The sequence below is a fragment of the Sus scrofa genome, chromosome 14 (genome assembly GCF_000003025.6).
Source record: "Sus scrofa isolate TJ Tabasco breed Duroc chromosome 14, Sscrofa11.1, whole genome shotgun sequence".
In the NCBI taxonomy this organism is placed as follows: domain Eukaryota; kingdom Metazoa; phylum Chordata; class Mammalia; order Artiodactyla; family Suidae; genus Sus; species Sus scrofa.
In genome coordinates this window covers 85,613,508-85,639,854 of record NC_010456.5, presented here as the reverse complement: position 1 = coordinate 85,639,854, position 26,347 = coordinate 85,613,508, and the positions used below count along the sequence as shown (strand labels likewise).

The 26,347-nt window shown below is 35.8% G+C and overlaps 1 protein-coding gene across 15 annotated transcripts in view; it reads right to left on the bottom strand.

Moving 5' to 3' along the window:
• Positions 1 to 26,347, bottom strand: part of CCSER2 (coiled-coil serine rich protein 2) — a 133,809-nt gene that overhangs the window by 38,078 nt on the left and 69,384 nt on the right. For 6 of the 15 annotated variants that reach the window (XM_021073340.1, XM_021073341.1, XM_021073342.1 and 3 more), the window contains one exon: positions 19,687 to 19,882. In XM_021073340.1, the coding sequence (XP_020928999.1) occupies positions 19,687 to 19,882 (196 nt within the window). Of the gene's footprint in view, positions 1 to 12,766; positions 14,606 to 19,686; positions 19,883 to 23,231; positions 23,364 to 26,347 lie in introns of those variants that run through there. The other 9 variants (XM_021073335.1, XM_021073337.1, XM_021073338.1 and 6 more) reach the window with 5 other exon arrangements.

The following is a 26,347-nucleotide window of genomic DNA, read 5'->3' as shown; positions in this document are numbered from 1 at the left end:
AAGAAAGATGAAACACTAAAGAATATGCTTGGGATGATGGTGAGGAGCTGAGCTCCTGACCAAGGCAGTACAACTGCAATTCGATACTTTATTTGTTCAGATGGTACTTATTAGCTGCCTTGGGACACCCACGAAGTGAACAGCCTTTAAAGAGCACGACCCTAACAACATTCCTCACACCCATCTGTCCTGAAGAAAATCTTCTAGACTATGGATGTCCTGCACTGAAATAGGAGTGCTAAAATAGGAGACATAAATATGTAGAACATTTTCTTCTTTATGTATTATACTGTATATCTACTAAATCAGAATCTCTAGGGATGGGGCCTAGAAATCGGTACTTAGAAAAATTCAACAGGTAATAGCGATTGATAGAGTGCCCGTTGTGGTTCAGCAGGTTAAGAATCCAACATCAGGATGTGGGTTCAATCCCTGGCCTTACTCCATGGGTTAAGGATCTGGTGCTGTGCTTGTAGCAGTGCAGGTTGCAGATGCAGTTTGGACCCAGGGTAGCTGCGGCTACAGCATAGACTGGCAGCTACAGCTTCAATTTTACCCCTAGCCTGGGAACTTCCATATGCTGCAGGTGCAGCCATAAAAAGAAAAAAAATTAGTGACTGCCAGTGAAGTATAAGCATTTGTCAAATTTCCAACAGAGATAAGTCACATTTTTATTGGTGACGCCATATAGAAAATAAGAATTGGACTTGAGAGAGATCATAATGTCCTAATAAATAAAAAATATTCTCAGAACACCACATTAAAAATATTTTAGGGGAGTGGGGGGATGTGCCTGGGTTATGGGATGGAAATCCTGTGAAATTGGATTGTTATGATCACTATACAACTACAGATGTGATAAATTCATTTGAGTAATAAAAAAAGAAACAAAAAATAAATAAAAATATTTTAAAAAAGAAAAAGTCAGAAATTTTACAAGACTCATCTCAGTAAAAAGTTCATCTCTGGTGTAAATGCCTTGACATATAAAAACAGGGCCAGTCCTACATACAAGTATATATTAGAGAAAAGAGGGACTGCAAAATTTAACTTATTTCCCAACAGTCACAATATCTTCTTGCCCACTACAAAGCAGGAACCCCAAGAAACAGGAGACAATGTAAGCACACACACTGTCTTTGCCTGGGAAATGGGTACAGTTGCGGGAAGGGTGCAGCACAACAGGAAAAATAACAGATCAGCTTTCAATGTGGAGGAATAATGAGGAGAGCCCAGAGAAACAGAAAATATCAGTAAGACCATCAAGAAAATGACCCCAAAAAGTTGCATATAAATTTCTAGGTTCAACAACCTTGAGCACCCCACTTGCTTGGATCTGATCCTAATCTGCCTATCAAAGCCTTTGAGAAATAAACTAAGACTAATGCCCAGGTCCCAAGGTAGTCTTTGAAAGGTATACACTCAGAATAGAGCTAGCAAGCATGGGTAGGATTTGTAAACAACTGATATTACAACCACAATCCAAAAGTAGCTAATTAGAACTTGTAGTCTGACTCCAACCAATTTATTTTCTGCTTAAAAAAAAAAAAAAATCAATATTCTCCAAGGGATTTAAACAAGATCAAGAGTTTGATAACACAACATTCAAATATCTAAGATGCAATCCAAAATTATTCAATGTACAAAGAAAACCTCAACTCACACAGAAAAAGACAATCAACAAACATCAATGCCAAAATAAAAGAGCAGCTAAGAGCTATTATAACAATTCTTTGAAAGTAAGAGCAAACTCTATAAGGGAATGAAAAGAAAGTCACAATAAAGACAGAATACATAAAGCGGAAACAAATGAAAATTTTAGAACTGAAAAGATTCAATAAGCAAAAATTTTAAATGCAGATGAACTAAATACCAGCATTTGAGATAATGGAGTGAACTTACAGATCAACAGAAACCATCCAATCTGAACAATAAAGAGAAAAAAAGGGGAGTATGGGGGAAAAAACAGAGCCTGCTGCAGAAGCTGTGAGGCAGTAACAAAAGAGCTAATATTTGTATCATTGAAGTCATAGAAAGAAGGATATAAGGTAGAAAAAATATTTGAAGAAATAATGGATAAACATACCTCATATTTGGTGAAAAACATAAACCTATATATTTGAGAACCTCGATTAAAAAAATAGAAAATAGAAAATAGAGTGAGCTTTCTGAACAAAAGGTAATTTAACTAGAAGTAAGAGAAAGATAATCTTCAAACATTGGGAAAGTAAACAACAAACTTCTAAATCATCCATGGGTCAAAAGAAGACGTCTCAAGGCAAATAAGAAAATATTTTGAACTGAAGGAAAATGAAGACAGCACTTATCAAAATTTGCAGAATGCAACTAAAGCAATGCTTAGAAGGAAAAATCATTATATGAGATGCTTATAAGTAAAATAAAGGTATCAAATCCATAGTTAGAGCAAAATAAACCTGGAACAAACAGAAAGAAGAAAATAATAGAGTAGAAATTAATGAACTTGAAAATCAAGAAACAGAAATCAATGAAACCAAAAGGTTTTTTTAAACAAATGCAAAACCATTAGCAAAACTGCTAAAGGAGAAAGATAGAAAGCACATGTCAGAACACAAGACATATATCAAGAATGAAAGCAGGGATACCATTACAGATATCTCAAGCATTAAAAGTAAATAAGGCAAAAAATACTATAAGTGACTATGCACATACATTTGACAACTTCTATGAAATGGAGAAATTACTCAAAAACCACAAACTATCAAAACTTACACAAAATTAGACAACCTGGGTAGATGCATGACTACCGATAAAATGAATTCATAGTTTAAACCCTTCCATAAAACAAAGCCAGATGTATTCCTGGCAAACTCTTCCAAAATTTAAATGATTAATATCAGTTCTATACAATCTGTTAGAGAAGACAAAAACCAAGTTAATTAAATTAGAAAAATAATCAAATCAATTAATGATACCACTGTATAAGACTACAGATCAATATTTCTCAAGAAGAGACACAAAACTCCTTTACCACTATATCTGTGAATCAAATAAAAATATATATTTAAAGGAAAACACATCATGGGCAAGTGGGTAATTCTGAGAATGTAAAAGTTAGTTCAGTAGTCAAAAAGCAATATAACCCACTAAATCAAGAGATTAAAAAACTGTATTATTATTCCAGCAAATACAGATAAAGTTTCTGACAAAATTCAACATCCACTCACAATAAAACTCAGTGAACTAGGAACAGAAGAGAGCCTGTTAAAAGAGGAAATTCTAAGAATTCTCATCACAAAGAAAAAAAGTACTTTCCTATTTCTTTAATTTGTATCTATGATATGGTGGATAGTCACTAAACTTACTGTGATAATCATTTCATGATGTATGTAAGTCAAATCGTTATGGTGTACACTGTATACACTGCTATATGTCAATTTTACCTCAATAAAACTGGAAGAAAAATACAGAGAAATAGAAATAAAGCCATCTCCATTTAGACAATATAATTACTGGTGTAAAAAAAAACCCCAAGTATCTATAATATTATTATGAGAAGTAACAATTAGGAAAGTACAAAGATATAAGACCAATACACAAAAATCTACTATTTCTATGGCAAAGAACTGGAAATTTAAAAAGAAAAATTAAATGCCACTTATAACAGACCTAAATCCACAAAACAAGCATAAATAAAAAAGAAAAAATTGAATTCCAAAATAAAAAAAGAAGTACTTAGGAATAAAACTAGCAAAATATAGACAAACTTTCTATATCAAGAAATAATATATATATGAGAAAGAAAGCAGAGATGACCTAAGTAAACAGAGAGAAATACTCTAATGATTGAAATGCAGTATTACTCAGATATCAACCCTTTTCCAAATTCAATTAGAGATCAGTGTCTTCCCAACCAATATCCCAGTAGGATTTTTTGTAGAAACAAAAGAGCTGCTTCTAAAATTTACATAGTAGAGCAAAAGAAATCAAATAGTCAAAAAATTCTAAAAAGAACAAAGCTGGAGGAGTTACACTTCTTTAAGACTTACACTAAAGTTATTTTAAGAGTGAGTGATCAAAAGGACAAGCATTGATCAAAGAAACAGAAAAAAGTCCAGAAAGACTCACGCATATATGCTCAAAAGCATTTCTGACAAAAGTGCAAAGACAAATCAATAGAGAAAAGACAGTCTTTAAGAAATGGTCTTAGAATATCCCTATGCAATAAAATTCCTCACACCATATACAAGAATTCTCAAAACAGTAAATCTAAATGTTAAACTTCAAACTATTAAACTTCTCCAAATAAACAGAAAATATTTGTGACCTTTGGCTGGACAAAGATTTCTTAAATACGATACCAAAAACATGATTCATAAAAAAATAATAAACTTGACCTCAAAAATATGACTTCTGTTTTTTTTCTTTTCTTTCCCCCTTTTTTTTTAGGGCTGCAACTATGGCATATGGAAGATCATGGGCTAGGGGTCGAATCAGAGCTATAGGTGCAAACCTACGCCACAGCCTAGGCAACATGGGATCCAAGCCACATTACACCACAACCTGCGGCAACACTGAATCCTTAACCCACAGTGAGGCCAGGATTGAACCCGCATCCTCAAGAACACTATGTTAGGTTCTTAATTGGCTAAGCCACAATGGGAAGTCCTGAGACTTCTGTTTTTTAAACAAACAAACAAACAAACAAAAACTATCAACAGAATGAAAAGAGAAGCCACAGATTAGGAGAAAATATTTGCAATAATTCAGGTAAAATACTGATCATGGATTCTAATTCCTGGAGAGAATTCATAAAGTGACTATTATTACAATAGTAACAACAAAAGTAATAATAACATGAAAGTCTAATGTTTTTAACTGACTTCATTAACACATAATTGTAAGTACTTGCCCAAAAAGCTAAATCCATTTTTTCAAATCATGTATCTACATGATAAAGGACTTATAAAGAACCAACAAAAATCGATAATTGGGAGCTCCCTTCATGGCTCAGCAGTTAACAAACCCATCTAGGATCCATGAGGATGCAGGTTCTATCCCTGGCCTCACAGTAGGTTAAGGATCTGGCACTGCCATGAGCTGTGGTGTAGGTTGCAGACACGGCTCAGATTCAGCACTACTGTGGCTGTGGTATAGGCCAGCAGCTGTAGCTCTGATTTGACCCCTAGCCTGAGAACTTCTATATGTCATGCGTGCAGCCCTAAAAAACAAATAATAATAATAATAATAATAATAAAACAGATGTTTTTGTTAATAGGCAAAAGAACACTTTATCAAAGATATACAAATGGCAAATAAGCCTATGAAAACATGTTCAAGAGCATTAGTCATTAGGCTAATGCAAATTAAAACCACAATGAGATACCAACACACACCTATGGAAAGGGCATTTGTTCCCCTTTTCAGCCACACATGAGGCATATGGAAGTTCCTGGGCCAGACATCAAATACAAGCTGCAGCTGCAACCTACATCTCAGCCACGGCAATGCCAGATCCTTAACACTCTGTGCCAGGCTGGGGATTGAATTCAGGTCACCAGAGAGCTGCTGGATCATTAATCCACTGTGCCATAGTGGGAACTCCTGGGAAAGGCTTTTGAAAAACACTGACAATACCAAGTGTGGATAAGAATGCAGAATAACTAAAACTTTCATGAGCGCTGGTGGGAATACAAACTCACATAACCACTTTGAAAAACAGTTCAACAATTTCTTAAAAAAGTTAAATATATACTGGAATTCCCTTGTGGTACAGTGGAATAAGGATTCAGTGTTGTCACAGCAGTGGCTTGGGTCAATCCCTAGCTGCGGGTGCAGCAAACAAAAAAAATTAAATATACACTTACCATACAATTCAGCAATCCCACCCCTAGATATTTACTCAAAAGAAACGAAACCACGCTCACATGAAAATCTATGCATGAATGTTTATAGTGAGAGGCTTTAGTCAAAACTGCCCCAAATTGGAAAGAGACACAGATATCCTTCAACTGGTAAAGGATAAACAGACTATGGTATATGCATATAATACTACTCAGTAATAAACAGAAACAAACTACTGATACGTGTTATAGCATGAATGAATTTGAAATTCATTACAGTAATTGAAAAACCCAGACTCCAAAGACTGAATAATACACAATTCCATGTATGTGACAGTCTTGAGAAGGCAAAGCTACATAGCCATAAAACAGAGCAATGGTTGTGAGGAGCTAGAAGTAAATAAAGGGATTGACTTTAAAGGGGGGAAAAGGGAAAAATTAAGGTGTAACTGTAATAGCTACACAGATGCATGCATATGTCAAGGCTCACAGATCTGTACACAAAAAAGACTGAGTTTGACTGCATGTACATCATACCTCAATACAACAATACTAGGTTGAATGGTGTCCCCCTACAAATTCATGCTAACCCAGAACTTATGACTATGACTTCATTTGGAGATGTAATAAAGTTGAAGTCATACTGGGTGAGGGTAGGGCCTAAATCTAACATCACTAGTGCCTTTATAAGAAGACAAACTTGGACACATGGGTCATGTGAAGACGGAAGCAGATTTGAGTGATGCATCTACAAGCCAAAGAATGCCCAGGCCTGACAGCAACCTCCAGAAGCTAGAGAGGCGAAGAAGGGCCGTCTCCTAGAGCCTTCAGAGAAAAGATGGCCCTAATGACACTTTGTTTTTGTTTGTTTTGTCTTTTTAGGGCCACACCCATGGCATATGGAGGTTCCCAGGCTAGGGTTTGAATCAGAGCTAAATGTAACTGCTAGCCTGCACCACAACCATAGCAATGCCAGATCCAAGCGGCATCTTCGACCTACACCACAGCTCACAGCAACACTGGATCCTTAACCCACTGAGTGAGGCCAGGGATAGAACCTGCGTCCTTGTGGATGCTGGTCAGATTTGTTCCCACTGGGCCACGAAAAGAACTCCCCTAATGACACTTTGATTTCAGATTTCCAGCCTCTAGAACTTCGAGAGAATAAATTTTGTTATATGCCATCCAGCTTATAGCACTTTGTTATGGCATCCCTAGAAAACTAATATAAGACCTGACTAATAAAAAACAATTAAAAGCAAACAAAAAGAAACACCAGACAAATCTCAATAATCACAAGTAAAATAAAGCTGACATAGCAGTATCACTATAAGAGGTTATAATGAAAGTATAATTAAAGATGAAAAGCATTAATGAGGGTAAAGAAAAACTTTAATTAGTGATCACAGAACAATCCACCAAAAAGACACGCCAATCATAAAGATTTATATACCTAATAAAATATCCTAAAGACACTAAAAGATTAATATAATAATATACTGCTACTTGAAACATAGAGAATATATGTCTTATTCAAACAAATGAAAACAGATCATACTAACCCAGGGGTTAACAAACATAGTCTACAGGACAAATCCAGTCAACTGTCTACTTTTATTACAGTGGATAAGCTAAAAATGGTTTCTATATTTTAAAATGGTTACTTTTTTTGGGTCTTTTTAGGGCTGCACCCACAGCATATGGAGGTTCCCAGGCTGGGGGTTGAATAGGAGCTGTAGCTGCCAGCCTATACCATAGCCACAGCAACACCAGATCTGAGCTGCATCTGTTACCTACATCACAGCTCATGGCTCCTTAACCCACTAAGCAAGGCCAGGGATTGAACCTGCGTCCTCATGGATGCTAGTCAGATCGTTTCTACTGAGCCATGACAGGAACTCCATAAATGGTTAATAATTAAATTATTTTATTAATATCTACATAACTTCAATTTTGCCTCTTGCCTAAGACTGCTAAAACTATTTACTATATGGCCAAAAAAAAGTTTTCCAACACCTGCTTTAGGACACAAAGGAAATACCAACACATTTCAAAGGATTTATATCACATAAATATTATTCTTTATTATTAATGTATTAAGATTAGAAATCAATTAAAATATGAAAGCCTCATATACCAAACCAGTATTTTTGAAAAATGAAAAAAATTCATTGAAATAAAATAAATTTATAGTACAGCCCAAGATAATTGGGACAGTCAGTAATGATTAAGGTATTGCCATGCCTCAAAGGGAAAAGAAAAAAGGCTTTCAATTTTTTAAAACAGTCTAGTAGTCTAGACTCATGAGATCAAAGACGGAAAAAGCTTATTTCCATCAAAGCATAAGAGCTTAAAGATCATGAATGTAATCTTCAACTAAATCAATAATAAAACCACCTACCCAAATAACTTTGATATGAAATAATGGTAGTAGTCTCTATAAAACCTTGACTAAGATGAATAGTGTTTAGGCCAAAATCAGGAAACACTCTGAGAAAAGCTTTTTAAGCACAGGGGAAGGGAATCATAAAATGTAGAGAAAACATTCTTTTAAAAAAAAAAACACATTGAATAACAAACAACTATGAACGAAATGTTCATGCTTCACACTACACATCCTAAGGAGCTAACATTTACTGACCAGTGCTGGCCGCTGTTTAAGCATTTTACATAAACATATTTAATAAATGCATTAATGAAAAAGTAATACATAAAAATTATAAAACACAACTGCACAAAAGTAAGCAATTCATAGTTAACTGATTGTCCAAGTATTCTCCCTACTTTACTAAGTATCTTAGCAGTCTCTATGGGTTCTAGTTAGGATTTTTAAACTCTGAACGCAATTAACCTTAAGCTGATTAACTCCTGTCATTAGCATTTTACTACAGATTCAAAAAGACAGGAAAAACTTCTGTTCTAGGATCGCTTAAGAGAACCGATGCCAGCGAACCATCTATCACTTTCGTTTTTTGACAAAGCATAAAGATAAACTTGTGTTCTAATATTAAACTCTTTGTATTAACTTGTTAGAAAACCCTATAACAAACTCAGTCTTACCCACGTGGTTCTTCCATGCGTTTGCAAAAACTGGGATCTTCCTATGAGTTCCAGAGCAGCTGCAATGGACATGGACACTTGAAATGACTAACCAAAAAGTTTGGCAGTGTTGACTAATCTCTGCTGACAAGCATCATCAGTGATGTCAACAAAGCTGCCTGTGTTTCAAATATGCTACAACACAATTACAAGAGGCATCCTAGGAAAGGGAATAGAGGAAGAGAAGAGGTGTTTTGTTTTGTTTTCATTTTCTTTTCAAAAGTCACTTTAAAAAAAGTATATGGATGAACACCACATTATACAAAATGTAGAATGTGCACTGAAAATAATTTTTGAGTAATAATATAATTCATCTATGGGATTTAAAATCTAGTGATCCAAACTACATTTAAGCCTGATTTGCAGTGTTTCAGAGACGAGCTGATCCTCACAGATGGTTGGGACAAAGACATTTTAGAATCAGAATAATCTACCTGACATTCAGATTGACAGAACATTGCTGTATATGGGTGAAGTCGGTAATATTCTAAACAAACTTTACTTACAAATTAAAAGTTTAGACTTTTTAATTAAACCTGTGTTTAATTTGTACATATGTGAATCAGGATATGCTTTTCTATAGGTTTCCTTTTTTCACTTAAAAATATTAGCTGTAGATTTCTAATTATTCTACATTTAAAAATATTTAACAGCAGAAATTGGCACAACACTGCAAATCAACTATACTTTATTTTATTTTATTTTTTTGCCTTTTCTGGGGCCATTCCCGTGGCATATGGAGGTTCCCAGGCTAGGGATCGAATCAGAGCTGTAGCCACCAGCCTAGCCAGAGCAACATGTGATCCGAGCCGCATCTGCCACCTACACCACAGCTCATGGCAACGCCAGATCCTTAACCCACTGAGCAAGGCCAGGGATCGAACCCACAACCTCATGATTCCTAGTCAGATTCGTTAACCACTGAGCCACGACAAGAACTCCAAATCAACTATACTTTAATAAAAAATTTAACTCTTCAAACCATCTGGGTTTACTATAATATAGAACAAGAAACTAAATAATTGCTGCTAGAACTAGTTTTTTCTCAGCATTTACTTCAAAACCCATCTGTATCCAACCGATTTTAGTAGGTACTTCAACACATCTGAGTTTTTTATTCTCTTCCACTGTTCTGCTTCTGTTTGTGTCAATATTATACCCTACTCTAGGAGTTCCCGTCATGGTGCAGCAGAAACAAATCCGACTAGGAACCATGAGGTGGCTTGATCCCTGGTTCCACTCAGTGGGTTAAGGATCCAGCGTTGCTGTGAGCTGGGACATAGGTTGAAGACGCGGCTCAGGTCCCGCGTTGCTGTGGTGTAGACCAGCAGCTGTAGCTCTGGTTGGACTCCTGGCCTGGGAACCTCCATATGCCTCAAGTGCATAAAAAAAAAAATATTACCCTACTCTAAACGGTTTTCCCTTCTCTTTTTGTCCTTCTCAATGTACACAAATCTTATGCTTTGGTAGTAACAATTTTTGATGAATCCCCAAAATAAAGCTGTTGTGATTTTGGCTGAAATTGTATTACCTCTACAAATAGTACTGGGAAGAACTATGGGTTCCAATCATACACTCCGATTATAGCTTATCTTTGTTGTTTTAAAAACATCATTCTTTCCACCCACCCAAAACCCCATACACACAAATACCCCAATCTTGGGAGATAGGTCTCCTAGGTGCCTCTCATGGACTGGACTCCCTGGCAATGCCCTGGAAGGAAATGCTAAGGCATTCACATGAGATCTGGCTTCAGGGGAATTAGCAACTCTGTTTAGAAGCTTGAGGACCCTAACAGTTCAGTGTGTCCCCCAGAAATTCCCATGTGACACGCCAACACATCATTCTTACAATTATTTAATACATACATGTCCTCCTAGACTATAAGGTAGTTGTCTTGGTTACTATATTAATATCCATGGGATATGGTAATTTTTACAATATTTATCCTTCCTACAGATCATAAGTGTTTTCTTTAAATATTTCATACAAAGTTGTACAGGGTTTGTTTTTTTTTTTTTTTAGGACCACGCCTGTGGCGTATAAAGTTCCCAGGTTAGGGGTCAAATCGGAGCTAGCGGAGCTATGCCACAGCCACAGCAACAGGGAACCTAGCTGCATCTTCGACCTACACCACAGCTCAGGGCAACGCCAGATCCTTAACCCAATGAGCGGAGCCAGGGATCAAACCCACTCATGGATACTAGTTGAGTTTGTTACCACTGAGCCACAACAGGAACGCCTGTAGGGTTCTTTATGAAGCATCACAAACATCTCTCAGTAGATTTACTGATAATCTCATGTTTTACTGATGAGGTGGTTATTTCATTATTTCAAATTTAAATCTTCATTATCCTTGGAGTCCTGAATATTGTACTGTTTTAACTACTAGAACAGAATTTTTTTGGAATATGTCCCACAATAAAGAATATATTTTACATTACAACCATATACACATATACTTGAATGTGTATCACGCATACATGCATGTGTGCACATACATACATCTAAAAGGATGATACTGGATAGATGGCAGACAGAGAGGTAGATATAGATGTCACTCTAAAAACAAGTTCACAAAACAGTATCTGTCCCCTTGATAATTTTCATACTATTCTATTTTATTAGAGAAAAAGGCTAGTTATGATGGACAAAATTTATCTCAAAACTCGCTAACCTATTTTATTTTATTTGCTTTTTAGGGCCGCACCTGTGGCATATGGAGGTTTCCAGGCTAGGAGGTCTGGTCAGAGCTGTAGCCTCTTGCCTACAACATAGCCACAGCAATGTGGGATCCACGTCATGTCTGCGACCTATACCACAGCTCATGACAACACTGGATGCCTGACCAACTTAGCGAGGCCAGGGATTAAACCTGTATCTTCATGGACTAGTCGTATTCATTTCCGCTGTGCCATGACAGGAACTCCTCACTAAACAATTTTAATGCACAGTTTTGAGAACAATTCACTAGGTATAGGAAGAGAATTATGTCTTCTTTCTTTGCATCTTCATTACTACCACAATCCTTGATACTCAACAAGTATTTAGTAAGGTATACTGAATGATGAAATAACAATAAATGAATTATTAAAGTAAATGGAATTAGTTTTTTGAGCAGCTACATAAAATTGTAAGCAATACAAATAATTAAAAACCTTTGACCTTCACATTTTTATCATTGTTGATGTTGCTATTATTGGCAGCAAATTAATAGTTAACATTTATTAACTGCTTTCTATGCATCAGACACTATGCTTAGTGCTTTATCTGAATTTCCTTATGCTTCCTTTACAACAGTCTTAAGATAGTAGCTATTGTAATATCTATTTCTTTTATAAGGAAATCCAGGCATAGGAAGCTTAAGTACATTATCCAAGATCATACAACAAACAAGTGGAAGAAGTGGCCTAAATTAAAATTCTAAAGTTTTTAATATATCTATTCTTACTAACTTTCATCATTAATCTAGAGATTCAGCATTATCTCAATTATCCCACAACTGAAACTAACTCAAATATCGATCAACAGGTAAATGGATAAAAATAAAATTGTGGTACTTATGTATATAATGGAATGCTATTTAACAATAAAGAAGAATATACTGAAACTCACAAAACACAAATGAGTATCAAAACCATTATGATGAGTTAAAAAAAAAAAATCCAGAAACAAAAAGAACACACATTAGATAATCTAGAAGATAAAACTTTTAGATGAAATTCTAGAAAGAGCAAAATTTTAGTAAGACAAAGCAGAACAAAGGCTGCCTGGGCCAGCTTTGAGACAAGACTGACTGCAAAAGGACATGAGAGAATTTTAGCAGCAAGAGAAAGTTCTGTATCTCTCTCTCTCTCTTTTTTTTTTTTTTTTTTTTTTTTTTTTTGTCTTTTGTCTTTTTAGGGCCGCACCTGCAGCCAGGCATGGGGATTCAGAATTTTAGTGGGTTAAGGGGGGGCATCTGAATAGAAGAGATGATGACGGTGGTGGTGAGAAGCTCGTTACAGTCAGGAGAACTGGTCAAAAGAGTTTAAAATGTATATATGTATTCGCTTTTTATGGCCGCATCTGTGGCCCCAGTTCCCAGGCTGGGGAAGAATTGGAGCTGCTGCTGCCAACCTACACCACAGCCACAGTCACACTAGATCCAATCCATGTTTGCGATCTACACAGCTCATGGCAATGCCAGATCCTTAACCACTGAGAAAGACCAGGGATGGAACCCACATCCTCATGGATGCTAGTCAGGAATTCCCAAAAGAGTAAATACATTAAGGTCACCAAAGTTGAGAGAAAACTGAGGAAGTGCTGCAGTCTGAAGAAATCTACAGAAACATGACAAGTAAAAATGGTGTGTGATTCTAAACTGAATCTGTCTACTATAAAGGATACCACCAAAACAAACAGCAAAACCTGAACAGGCTCTGAGGATTAAATGGTGGTATGGTGTCAGTGTTGATCTCCTGATTCTGAAATGTGCAATAAAGCCACAATTAAATATCACTTAGATTCCATTACATGACAAAAACTGACCAGTTGGATAATACCAAGTGTTGCACAGACATAGAACAATGGCGAAAAAAAAAAAAGCATCTAACTACTTGAAGGGAGTGAAACAGATTGAACAATTTTGGAAAATAGTTTGGTATTTCTAGAGTAGGATGTTTCCATGCTCCATGATTAAGAAATTCCACTTCTACTTAGTTATTACTTCAGAAAAAATTTCACACATATATATCAGGAAAACTTCATATCAACATTATTTGTCATAGTAAAAAGAAAAAATCTACGTAGAAACAAAATGGATATCAAGAGTAAAATGAACAAAGAAATTGTTCATAGAATAGTACAAAAATGAAAATGAATGAGGTAGAACTAAACATAAGTATGAAAGGACCTTAAAGAAAATGCTGAATGTAAAAAGCAATTCACAGAGAAATACAGTATAGTTCCATTCATATAAAGTACTAAAAGAGACAAAACTAGTGTTCATAAGGACACAAAGATGGTTAAAAAAATAAAAGAAAAAACAAGGGAAATGGTAGATTCTGGAAAGGGAAGACACTGCAATCAGGAAGGATCACATAGCTTCTTAATGTCTCATTTCTGATGGTGAGTACAAACTTGCTTCACATTATTCATTAAAGCATTATGTTGTGTATGCTCTTTTATGTATATTTCATAAACTTTTCTTCTCCTGGATTGATGGGAAAAGTCTGAGGATAGAGAAACATGAATACATGACTGTTCTGTGGTTCTCTGTGCTCAAGTGGTAATCATTCTTAGGGCACTCACTTTTAGTGCACTCACCCAGGATGCTGCTGCTGTAAATATTCCATCCAATACCCTGCACCCAACAACCCTCTCCCCTCACACACAGAGAGGGATACTCAGAGAGAGAGACAGACAAGAGAACTATGTGAGGGGCAAATTATTGGTTTATTCTCAACACTGGAGGCAAAAGGAAATAACAAAACATTTGTATATCATGCTTGACAGTTCATAAAACACTATTGTATACTTCTCTATTTTTATCACCCAAACAGGTAGGCAGGGTATGAATCGCCAGGATCAAATATTTTGCAATCCCAAATAAAAATGTCAGAAAGAGGTAACATCATGTTCTTCTCATTATTCCACTTTAGATTTTTCATTTCTTACTCCAAGGTCAAAACAGATGCTGACTGTAATAATATGATAAAAACCAACAGGGAAAATAATGAAATAAGAGGGAAGAAAATGGATAAGCATAACTACTTTGGAAAACTGTTTTTTATGTATCTACTAAAGCTGACTCCACTCATATACCTAACAAAAATACACACATATATATTCATCAAAAGACATATGTGATAATATTGTAGCAGCTCTATTCATAATAACCAAAATTTGGAAAACTAAGTGTCTATCAACTGTAAAACAAATGAAATAAATTGTGGTATATTCACATCATGTACTGCTTTACAGCAATGAGAACAAATGCAAAAAATGAATGCTTCACAAATAGAATGGTGAGCGAAAGCAGTCAGATATAAAAAGTGGATATAACATACTCCTTCCTTTAGGTAAAGTTCAAATACAGGAAAACATTTACATTTTCAGAAATCAAGGGGTCACTATTAGAAATGTGGGTAGTGACTGGAAGGGGCTTCTGATCTGAGGTCCTGGTGAAGTTCTCTTTCTTGCTGAGTGCTGGCTCCATGAGTATTTTCAGTTTATGAAAACTGACTGAGATAGACATTTATGAAATGCACCTTTCTCTACATGCATATAATGCTTCGAGTGGTTGAAACAGGAAGTAAAAAATTAAAGTAAGGAGATATGATAATGCTAAAAAAATTTATTTTCTGTATGTGACTATGTCTTTAAATCAGAATCAAAAATTCTTATTTAATATTAGAAAAGGAATACAAAAATACAATACCTTTAAAAACTGCACCCAAAAAAATCAAATACCTGGGAATAAACCTGACCAAGGAGGTGAAAGACTTATATGCTAAGAACTATAAAACATTTATTAAGGAAATTAAAGAGGATTCAAAGAAATGGAAAGATATTCCACATTCCTGGTTGGGAAAAATTAATATTACAAAAATGACCATACTACCCAAAGTGATATACAGATTCAATGCAATTCCTATCAAATTACCCATGACATTTTTCACAGAACTAGAACAAATGATCCAAAAATTTATATGGAACCACAGAAGACCCAGAATTTCCAAAGCAATCCTGAGGAACATAAACCAAGCAGGAGGCATAACTCTCCCAGACTTCACGCACTGTTACAAAGACACAGTAATCAAGACAGTGTGGTACTGGTACCAAAACAGACATACAGACCAATGGAACAGAATAGAGAACCCAGAAAGAAACCCAGACACCTTCAGTCAATTAATCTTCGACAAAGGAGGCAAGAATATAAAATGGAAAAAAGTCTTTTCAGCAAGTGGTGCTATGAAAATTGGACAGCAGCATGTAAATAAATGAAATTGGAACACACCCTCACACCATGCATTCGAAATGGCTTAAAGACTTAAAAAGAGAACATAGGCAAAACATTCTCGGACGTTAACCTTACAAATGTTTTCTTAGGTCAGTCTCCCAAAGCAACAGAAATAAAAGCAAAAATAAACCAGTGGGACCTCATCAAACTGACAAGCTTTTGCACAGCAAAGGAAACCATAAAAAAAAAAACCAAAAAGACAACTTACAGAATGGGAGAAAATAGTCTCAAACGATGCAACTGACAAGGGCTTCATCTCTAAAATACACAAACAGCTTACACAACTCAACAGCAAAAAAGCCAACAATGCAATTGAAAAATGGGCAAAAGACCTAAATAGACATCTCTCCAAAGAAGATACACAGATAGCCAACAAGCACATTAAAAAAATGCTCAACATCACTAATTATCAGAGAAATGCAAATCAAAACTACTATGAGGTACCACCTCACACCAGTCAGAATGGCCATCATTAACAAGTCCACAAATAACAAATGCTAGAGGGGGTTGTGGAGAAAAGGGACCCCTCCTGCACTGTTGGTGGGAATGTAAATTGGTATAACCACTATAGAAAACAGTATGGAGGTACCTTAGAAACCTATATATAGAACTACCATATGATCCAGCAACCCCATTCTTGGGCATATATCTGGACAAAACTTTCCTTGAAAAAGTCACATGCACCTTTATGTTCACTGCAGCACCATTCACAATAGCCAAGACTTGGAAACAACCTAAATGTCCATCGGCAGATGAATGGATTAAGAAGATGTGGTATATATACACAATGGAATACTACTCAGCCACAAAAAGAATGACATAATGCCATTTGCAGCAACATGGATGGACCTAGAGACTCTCATACTAAGTAAATAAAGTCAGAAAGACAAAGACTAATACCATATGATATCACATATCTGGAATCTAATATATGGCACAAATGAATCTTTCCGCAGAAAAGAAAATCATGGACACGGAGAACAGACTTGTGGTTGCCAAGGGAGAGGGGGAGGGGGTGGAATGGACTGGGAATTGGGGTTAATAGATGCAAACTATTGCCTTTGGAATGGATAAGCAATGAGATCCTGCTGTCTAGCACTGGGAACTATATCCAGTCACTTACGATAGAGCATGATAATGTGAGGAAAAGAAATGTATATGTGTATTTGTGACTGGGTCACCTTCCTGTACAGTAGAAAACTGACAGAACACTGCAAACCAGCTATGATGGAAAAAATAAAAATCATTAAAAAAACAGAAAAAATACAATGTAAAATGGATTAGAATGTAGTAGACTTTCCTCAGTAGCTAAAGTGGATGCTAGAAAAGCAATGCCTTCAAATTTCTAAGGGAAAACTCACTTCTACCCCAGCCAAACTATTCCATCCCTGCCAAATTATGAATATCAAAATGTGAGAGTAGTTAAGAGAGATCTTCTATAATGAAGTAACTACAAAAAAATGTACTATCCATTTACCATCTCTTAAAGTAATTAAGGATATTCCCCAGCTAAAATGAAGAGAGTAAACTAAAAAAAAAAAAGAAAAAAAAAAGCTAACATTATCCAGGAAATAATGAATCCAATTCCAGAATATAACCAGAACAAATCCCAAAAAAGTTCTAAAGAAGCTACGGATAACAACCTGTTTAGATTCAAAAAGGTTGACTAAGATGGAGAGAGGGCAAAATTACTGTTTTTTCACTAAGCCTCTGGACACTATGAGAATTTTTTTGAACCATTTTTTATAACACTAAAGTTTTTTTTAATTCAGTAATATTAAAAGGGAAAAATTAAGAGGCAGTTATATGAAATATTAGACTAATTCAGCTTTTAACCTCTTTTGGGAAACTTTAAAGATGTCCTAAAAAGATTCTGAAATTTTCCTCTCATAATTTTGTTTCCACTGCATAAACAAAGGGGAAAGTCAATTTGATCAGTATGTGTATGTACTATGTAAAATTTCAGAGCCAATAATGACAGAAAAGATCCATTAACATATTCACAGTTTTTCATAAAGTACCTCAACAGTTTTCTATTTTTATGGTGTTTAACACTGGTTACCAACTGATCTATTTTATACTGAATTATGTTATTTCTCTCATCATTATAAGTAGCCTTGTCTTAATTAGATGGTATTTAATCATGTTTTATGTTTCAGAGCAATAACCCAAACACAAAAGAGGGTATGTGGTATAGCTAGTACAATGACTAACTCTAAGTAGATATTTAACATATATTAGCTATTTCCCACATTTTCTACCTCCTCTTTTGCTTGACTCTGAATCTCCTTATCAGAGAATCTCCCCAGACCAGCAAGCAGATAAATACTATAAACAGAATCTACCTCCTAGTTACAGTTAAACTAGGTTGTAAGCTCTTTGGGTATTTCAGTCATGGAATCTCGTTCTGCCTTGAGATGAGTCCAACAATCTCAAATCCAAAAAGGATCCTTCACTTTCTTACTCCCAGCCTTAACACAGAAAAGGGTCTTTTCAAAAGGCAGTCAAATATCTACAACAATGGAATAGTCCAGAGAATCTACAATCAAGCAACATAGAATAATTTGCATGACTAACAGGATATTTACAGGATATTGTAGTTATGAGCATAGGAGCCATATTCCACTTAAACTAGGCTTTACTAAGCATATATCTTGAGCTTGGTTTTAATGGCCACCAGAAATTCTAAGACTTGGTTCCCACTCAAAAGAAACTAGAATATACAACCCTGAGGAAGGTAACTCAGAAAGTAAGTTGACCAAAGAATCTAGACTGTTTTTTCTCAACAATAATTTTAAGTTAAACTTGGCTAGTCAACAAAAGACAAATATAGATTTAAAACTAAAAAAAAGATATTCATGTTTAGGATAGCAGGAGGTTTGGGACTGGCATACGCACACTGAGATAAATCGAATGACTGGCCAATGGGGACCTGCTGTAAAGCACAGAGAACACTACTCAGTATTCTGTGACAATCTATGTGGGAAAATAATCTGAAAGAGAATGGATGTGTGTACATGTGCAACTGAACCACTTTGTTGTACAGCAGAAATTATCACAACCTTGTAAGTCACCTATAATTCAATAAAGCTTTAAAAAATGAAAAAAAGACATTCCTGATTTAAAATTAGTATTTTATTCCTTAGCTTTCTGTTTTGCATTGGCCCTTGTCTGTATGTGCTACATGTTCCAACAAAGAAAGTACAGTTGACTCAGAAGCCAGGTTCTACCATCAGCTCACTCTGTGTATGAACAAACCACATCACTGCATGAGTCTAGATTTTCTCAATGAGAGACAGAGGGGATCCAGAAAGATTAAACTTGAAAGTTTGAGATGAAAGTGAAATTATATGACTATGATCATGTAAACGGCTATTTCTTATTTCCAACTTAGCTGAAATTATAGTAGCAGTCACTGATGACTGAATACCTATGTTTCAGGTATTAGATCACTCAATTTACAACTACTAACTCTAATTCTCTCAATAATCTTACAATGTTGGTACTATAAAAATGAGGAAACAGAAACAGAGATTGGCTTACCAAAGATCACACAGCTATGCTGGGGACTGTGGAGACTCTCATGTAAAATCCCATGTTTTTTTCTTCTCAGAAAAGTTTCTACTATGAACTATTTACAATCATTTTCTCTCCACAAATCTAAATACACATTAGAATCTCAACTTTACTTTGAAAAAAGAAGTAGATCTATTTTGCAATTCAAAGTATGAGAGCTGAAAATGTTCACTGCGTACTCACCTGATGTAGCAGCCGTTTCAGTTTGAGTAACTGAGTTTTTACAGCGGTGCAATCCTGAACCATGTGCCGGAGGGTCATCTCATCCAGTATCACTGTATTTTCTGGTACATCTACAAACATCTTCTGAGCCTGGAAAAAGGGGGTTCCTCCATAGCTTTCAAAATGACCCAAAGGAGATTCTCTATAAGGAGAGCCTCTGGAAGGACAAGGGAAGAAGTTGGAGGGAAAAGATATACAATATAATTTCAGAAAGAAATAACGGTTATGAAATTATTATAGTGATTATTACAAATCATTTATCATTATCACAAAACCTTCAACTTTTACTCCCCTCAGATACTAAATTTGTTTCCACTGCAAGGTTCAATCAATTTTAGCTGTCATGAATACAATTATCATCTGTATTCCCCCTTTTGTGTATTTTACACATTGGATAAATAAATTTTATTCCTTAAGAACTAGAGTAGAAACAAAAACCTCTGGGAAAAGGCCTCATCAGGAAAAAATTACAATTATTTTCTTTCCCTGCACTCATTGTCTGATCTTTGGCTTTTAACTTTAATTACCCTCTTAAACCTCATGTTTTTTTAGCCACTAACTATGCTACCCTTATTAATTTGCAGTTTGGACACACCCTTAGGCTCCTATTTCTTGAAAGTCCCAGCAGACAGTTAAGACAGATAGACTGTTATTCTTTTAATCTGAGTCACAGCTTGACAGCAAGTTATTTTGTGGGTATCAATAGAGTGATTCTAAAGTTTATACAAACAGGCAAAAGGCCCAGAATAACTAATATAATACTGAAAAAGAAAGTCAGAACACTGACACTATTTGACTTCCAGATTTACTGTATCAAGTGACTGTAATTAAGACTGTGGTAGAGACAGAAAGATCAGTGGAACAGAATCCAGAATCCAGAAATACACTCATATATATAGTCAACTGATATTTGGTAAAGGAGCAATGACAATTCAACCTGGGCAATCTTTTCATTTTGTTTTGTTTTTTGGCCACATCTGCATCAACATATGGAAGTTCCTATTCTGGGGACTGAACCCACACCACAGCAGCAACCCAGCAACTCCAGATCCTTAACCCACTGCACCACAAGAAAACTCCAATGATGGCAATTCAAAGGAGAGAGGATAGTCTTTTCAACAAATAGTACTGAAACAATTAGTCATTGATTTCCAAAAAATGACCTTTCACACCTTTCACAAAAATTAATCAACATGGATAAAAAACCTTAATGTAAAATGCAAAACTACAAAATAACAAGGGAGAAAATTCAGGTGACTTTGGCAGTACATTTTTAGATAGAACACAAAGAGTACAATCCATGAAAGAAAAAACTGACAAGTTGGACTCTATAAAATTAAAAATGTCTGCTCTATGAAAAACACCATTAGGAGAATGAGAAGCCAAACCCACACTGGAGAAAATATTTGTAAAATACTTATCTGATAAAAAACTGGTATAAATACCTCTTAAAATTCAACAAGAAAATAACCCAACTTAAAAATGAGCTAAAGATCTAATCAGAAATCTCACTAAGAAAATATACAGATGGCAAATAAGTATATGAAAAAATACTCAACATCATACATCAGGGACTTGCAAATTAAAACAATGAGATGTCACACACACCTATTACAAAAGTTAAAATCCACAACACTAAAGGCTGACAAGTTTGTGTATGAACAGGAGCTCTCACTCATTGCTGGAGGAAATATAAAATGTACAGACACTTTGCAAGATAAATTGGCAGTTTCTTTACCAAACTAAACATATCTTTACCATAGGACCCAGGCAATCATGCTTTTGGAGTTCCCGTAGCAGCTCAGTGGAAACCAATCAGACTGGTATCCATAAGGATGTAGGTTGGATCCCTGGTCTTGCTCAGTGGGTTAAGGATCCAGCATTGCTATCAGCTGTGGTGTGGGTCACAGATGCAGCTCAGATCCCGTGCTGCTGCAGCTGTGGTGTAGACCAGCAGCTGCAACTCCAATTCCACCCCTAGCCTGGGAACCTCCATGTGCCATGGATGTAGTCCTAAGAAAAAAAAAAAAAAAAAAAGACACACAAAAAATCATGCTTTCAACCTATTTACCAAAATGAGTTGAAAACTTATCCACATAAATGTTTACAGCAGCTTCATTCATAACTGCCAAGTTTAGAAGCAATCAAGATATCCTTCAGTAGGTGAATGGATAAACAACTGTAGTTCATCCATATAATGGACTATTATTTAGTGATTAAAAAGAAATGACTGTTCTTTAGTGATATAAAGCCATGGAAAGACATGGAGGAACCTTAAATACATACTGCTATTTCCAACTACATGACATTCTGTAAAAGGTAAAGTTTTGGGGACCATAAAAAGATCATTGTTTACCAGGACTGTTGCTGAGGGTAGGGATAGGTAGAAGAAAGGGATGAACAGATGGAGAATGTGGGATTTCAAGAGCCAGCAAAATTACTCTGCATGATATAATAATGGTATATACACATCATTATACATTTGTCAACGTCCACAGAATGTACACATAACTTAATGGTTCAAGGCATTTAAAATGAATCCTAATGTAAACTGTGAATTTTAGTTAATAATAATGTATCTATATTTGACTCACTAATTGTAAATATACTACACTAACATTGCAAATATTCTACACTAATGTAAGATGTTAACAGCAGGGAAACCATGTATAAAATAAGGTGAGGGAGTGTATAAGAACTCTCTGTACTTTCTGCTCAAACATTCTGCAAACCTAAAACTGCTCTAAAAAATTAAGTTTATTAATTTTAAAAAATCATGACAGAAGGAAAAGAATTACTTATAGAAAAGAAGAATAAAAGACTTCTAAAAATCCAATCCTCTATAAAAGGTCAGAAAGCACTGGTAAATTTTTCAAAATCAACTTTTTAAGAACTCTAAAATCAATTACTTGTAACAACTGAGGAGCACTTATTGGAGGAAAACAAAACAAAACAAAACTGAATCTCATGAGAAAAACCAGCTCTGTGGCATTTTATTCTGTTTCCCTGTCTATCTTCCTAGCCCTGTGGTGGCTTGAATGAAAATAACTTTACAACTGCAGTAGCTATGAAATTCAGCAATCTTTAGGATGTGGGATAGGAGGTAAACTGGGTTTAGAACTCTCCAAAAGTACTGAACTGATACTATGTGACCTAAATGACACCTCCCTAGAAAAAGGCCATTCTCAGCAGTTGTTTTATTTGACCTGATTCAGAGTTCCCTCAGTCGGAACTGTCTTATCTCTAGTACATTTATTAAAAAAAAAAAATTAAAAAATTAAAAAAATTCAGTGGCAATTGTTTAAAATCTCAGCTGACTGAGATATCAATACCAGTGGGGCAAGCAAGAAGATCACCAAGAAACAGAAGAGGCAAAATTGAGGAATGAGATGTTGAAGAAAGGCTTTGAAAAGCATTAACATACTCCTGGGCATAGAGAAGGCCATGTACATGTACAGGGCTGTGTGCATGCCAAGGAAATACCTGAGAAGGTCTTAATCTCTCACCTTTGGCTGACCTTGAGACTCTGAGCAAGCAGGAAATGAAGGCCAAGGCAGTGCTGCAAACTGCTTATCAGGTTGTTGAAGGCATCCCTGGACACACACATAGAGCCCCTTTGGCAAAAGCTGGGAAATTTACTGGTTCAGAGCATTGAAGGAAATCATTTTCTAATCATCAGCTCAACAAACTCCAAAATATGATAAACTAAATGAGTAACAAACATCATAGTTAAACTGTTGAAAGCTAAAGAAAACATAAAGAACCCTGAACACAGCAAGAAAAAAGTGATTTATCATGTAGAAGTATGATTAACAGCTAATTTTTCATTAGAAAGCTTAGGGGTAAAAAAATGTTTAAAAGAAAGCCCAAAAGACTGTTAACCAAAAATTCTATATCCAGCAAAACTATCCTTTAATGTTAAAGAGTAACTAAATCCCAGATAAACACAAACCAAGATAATTTGTTGTCATCAGACCTTGGTTACAAGGTATACTGACTTTGGAGACTTCACCATTGTTTTCTTTTCTTTTTTTGGGGGGGGAGGGGGGTAGGCGTACTCACGGCATATGCAAGTTCCCAGCCTAGGGATCAAATCAGAGCTATGGTCACTGGCTTACGCCACAGGCACTGCAATGCCAGATCCAAGCTGCATCTGCGACCTACACCACAGCTCATGGCAATGCTGAATCATTAACCCACTGAGTGAGGCCAGGGATCAAACCTGCATCCTCATGGATACTAGTCAGTTTCATTTCCACTGAGCCACAATGTTAATTCCTGAAGTTGAAAACTTCAATAATGTCTTCTCATTAATGGACAGAGCAACTAGAAAGAATATCAGGAAGGAAATAGAACACTTGAACAACACTACAAACTAACAAAACCTAACCGCTATCTGTAGAACATCTAAGAGATTAAATTAGTAATCAAAAAACTTGCCACAAAGAAAAACCTAGGCCCAAATAACTTCAATGGTGAATTCTACAAAACATTCAATGAAGACTTAACAAGAACCTTCACAAATTCTTCCAAAAACAGAAATGAGAGAAACACTTCCCAATTCAATCTATGTGATAATATAAAAACCACAGACATCTCAAGAAAACTACTGACCAATATTTATTATGACTATATACAGAAAAATCCTCAACAAAACACCAGCAAATTGAATTGAGTAACATATAACACCATGACCAAGTGGGATTTATTTGAGAAATGCAAGGTTGGTTCCACATCTGACAATCAGTCAATGTCATGTACCACATTAAGAGAATGAAAAGATAGGAGTTCCCATTGTGGCTCATCAGAAACAAATCCAACTAGTATCCATGAAGGTGAGGGCTCAATCCCTGGCCTCACTCAGTGGGTTAAGGATACCGCCCTGCTGTGAGCTGTGGTACAGGTCACAGATGTGGCTCAGAACTGACGTTACTGTGGGGTAGGCCAGCAGCTGCAGCTCTGATTCAACCTATAGCTTGGGAACTTCCACATGCTGTACATGTGGCCCTAAAACACATAAGGAAGGAAGGAAAGGAGGAAGGAGGGAGGGAGGGAGGAAGGAAGAAGGAAGGAAGGAAAATGATTATCTGAACAGACATAGCAATAGCATTTGACAAAATCTAATACTTATTTCATGATTTTAAAAAAACACACTCAATTAAATATGAAAAGGAGGGAACTTCCTCAACCTGATAAAGATATCTATGAAAATCCACAGCTAATATCATACTTAACAGTGAAACACTGAATGTTGTTCCTACTTTTGGAAACAAGACAGAAATGTCTGCTCTCATCCCTGCTATTCAACATTGTACTGGAGATTCTAGCCATAGCAATTATGCAGGAAAAAAAGAAAAGTATCCAGATTGGAAAGAAAAAAGTAAAACTATCTCTACTCTCAGATGACATATCTTACATACTAGGGAACTAGGAAGGCAGAAGGTTAAATGCATCATGTGCATGAACACTGGAGGCTACACTCAGGGTTGTAACAAAGCCTATAATGAAGAGGGAAAGGGAGCCAAGGGTAAGATTTTTGAGATAGGGACAGGGACCATTAAGGAAGAGCTGGTACAGCCAAATGCCCTAAGTGTCAAAGGAAAGAGGCTTAAGAATATTTCATTTAGAAGTGACGAAGAAAAGTGAAGAAAAAGACTTCACCTCTAAACAGTAAAGCACTGGAGTCACTGGAAAATAAGAATCTTTTATGTAAGAATGCTACTGAAGAATTAGTACATTTAGGAAAAAGTTACAAGCAGGAGAATGTAGGTGAAGAGATCCAGGATGTGGGTTTGTTAAGACGTGAGAAAATCTGACATGGCTTAGTGGAAAAGGGAAGGTCTGGGGAGAAAAGAGTGAAAGCTTGGATCAGGTGAAAAGAAAAAGCACTACTGACAAAAATATAGATAAAGTAGATCAGTGTTTCTGAACCACCAGTCCTCTGAGTTGTAGATAAGACATAATCTTATAATAAAGATGAGAATTGAAGGACAGAAGGAAAGGGAACTAGCAACACTCAAGAAGTCATAGAAAGAGATAAGGAACTTTTATACATATATATTAAAAGGCCCTGGGGTTAGTATATCCAAATCTTTTAAAAATTAAGGAACTGAAAGAAAATAATTGTTGTATGGTTTGCTGGAGTAAGGCTATCTTGGATGAGGTTCCTCTCTCTACCACCCATCCCCATAATGGGCTCTGAGAAATCTAGCAAGTCCCAATCCTGCACAGCCACCCAAGAGCCTGAGGGGATTAATAAACTGGTTAACCTATAATTAGTCATAACAAACCATTGCGTGTCAGTCCACTTGCTGGGGAGTTCTATGCTAAATCAGTCAGATTAGCAACCCCCAAGAATGTTGTACATTTCTCTCTTCACAATGAAAATAACAAGTGTGGAAGATCAACAAATCACTAGTCCCTCAAAATACACTGTGTAGAAGGAATCTGTGGTCATTTGTTTTGGGAAATGGCAAGTATTTTATCTTCTGCCAATTTTTGCCACATCACAGGACTATAACTGTATATTAAAGGCACTGTGGAGTTTATTATTTTTAAAAATTGTGAACTTCATTTAGTTTGTTCTTATACTCATCTGATCAGTCTCTCTTTTCTCCAACTA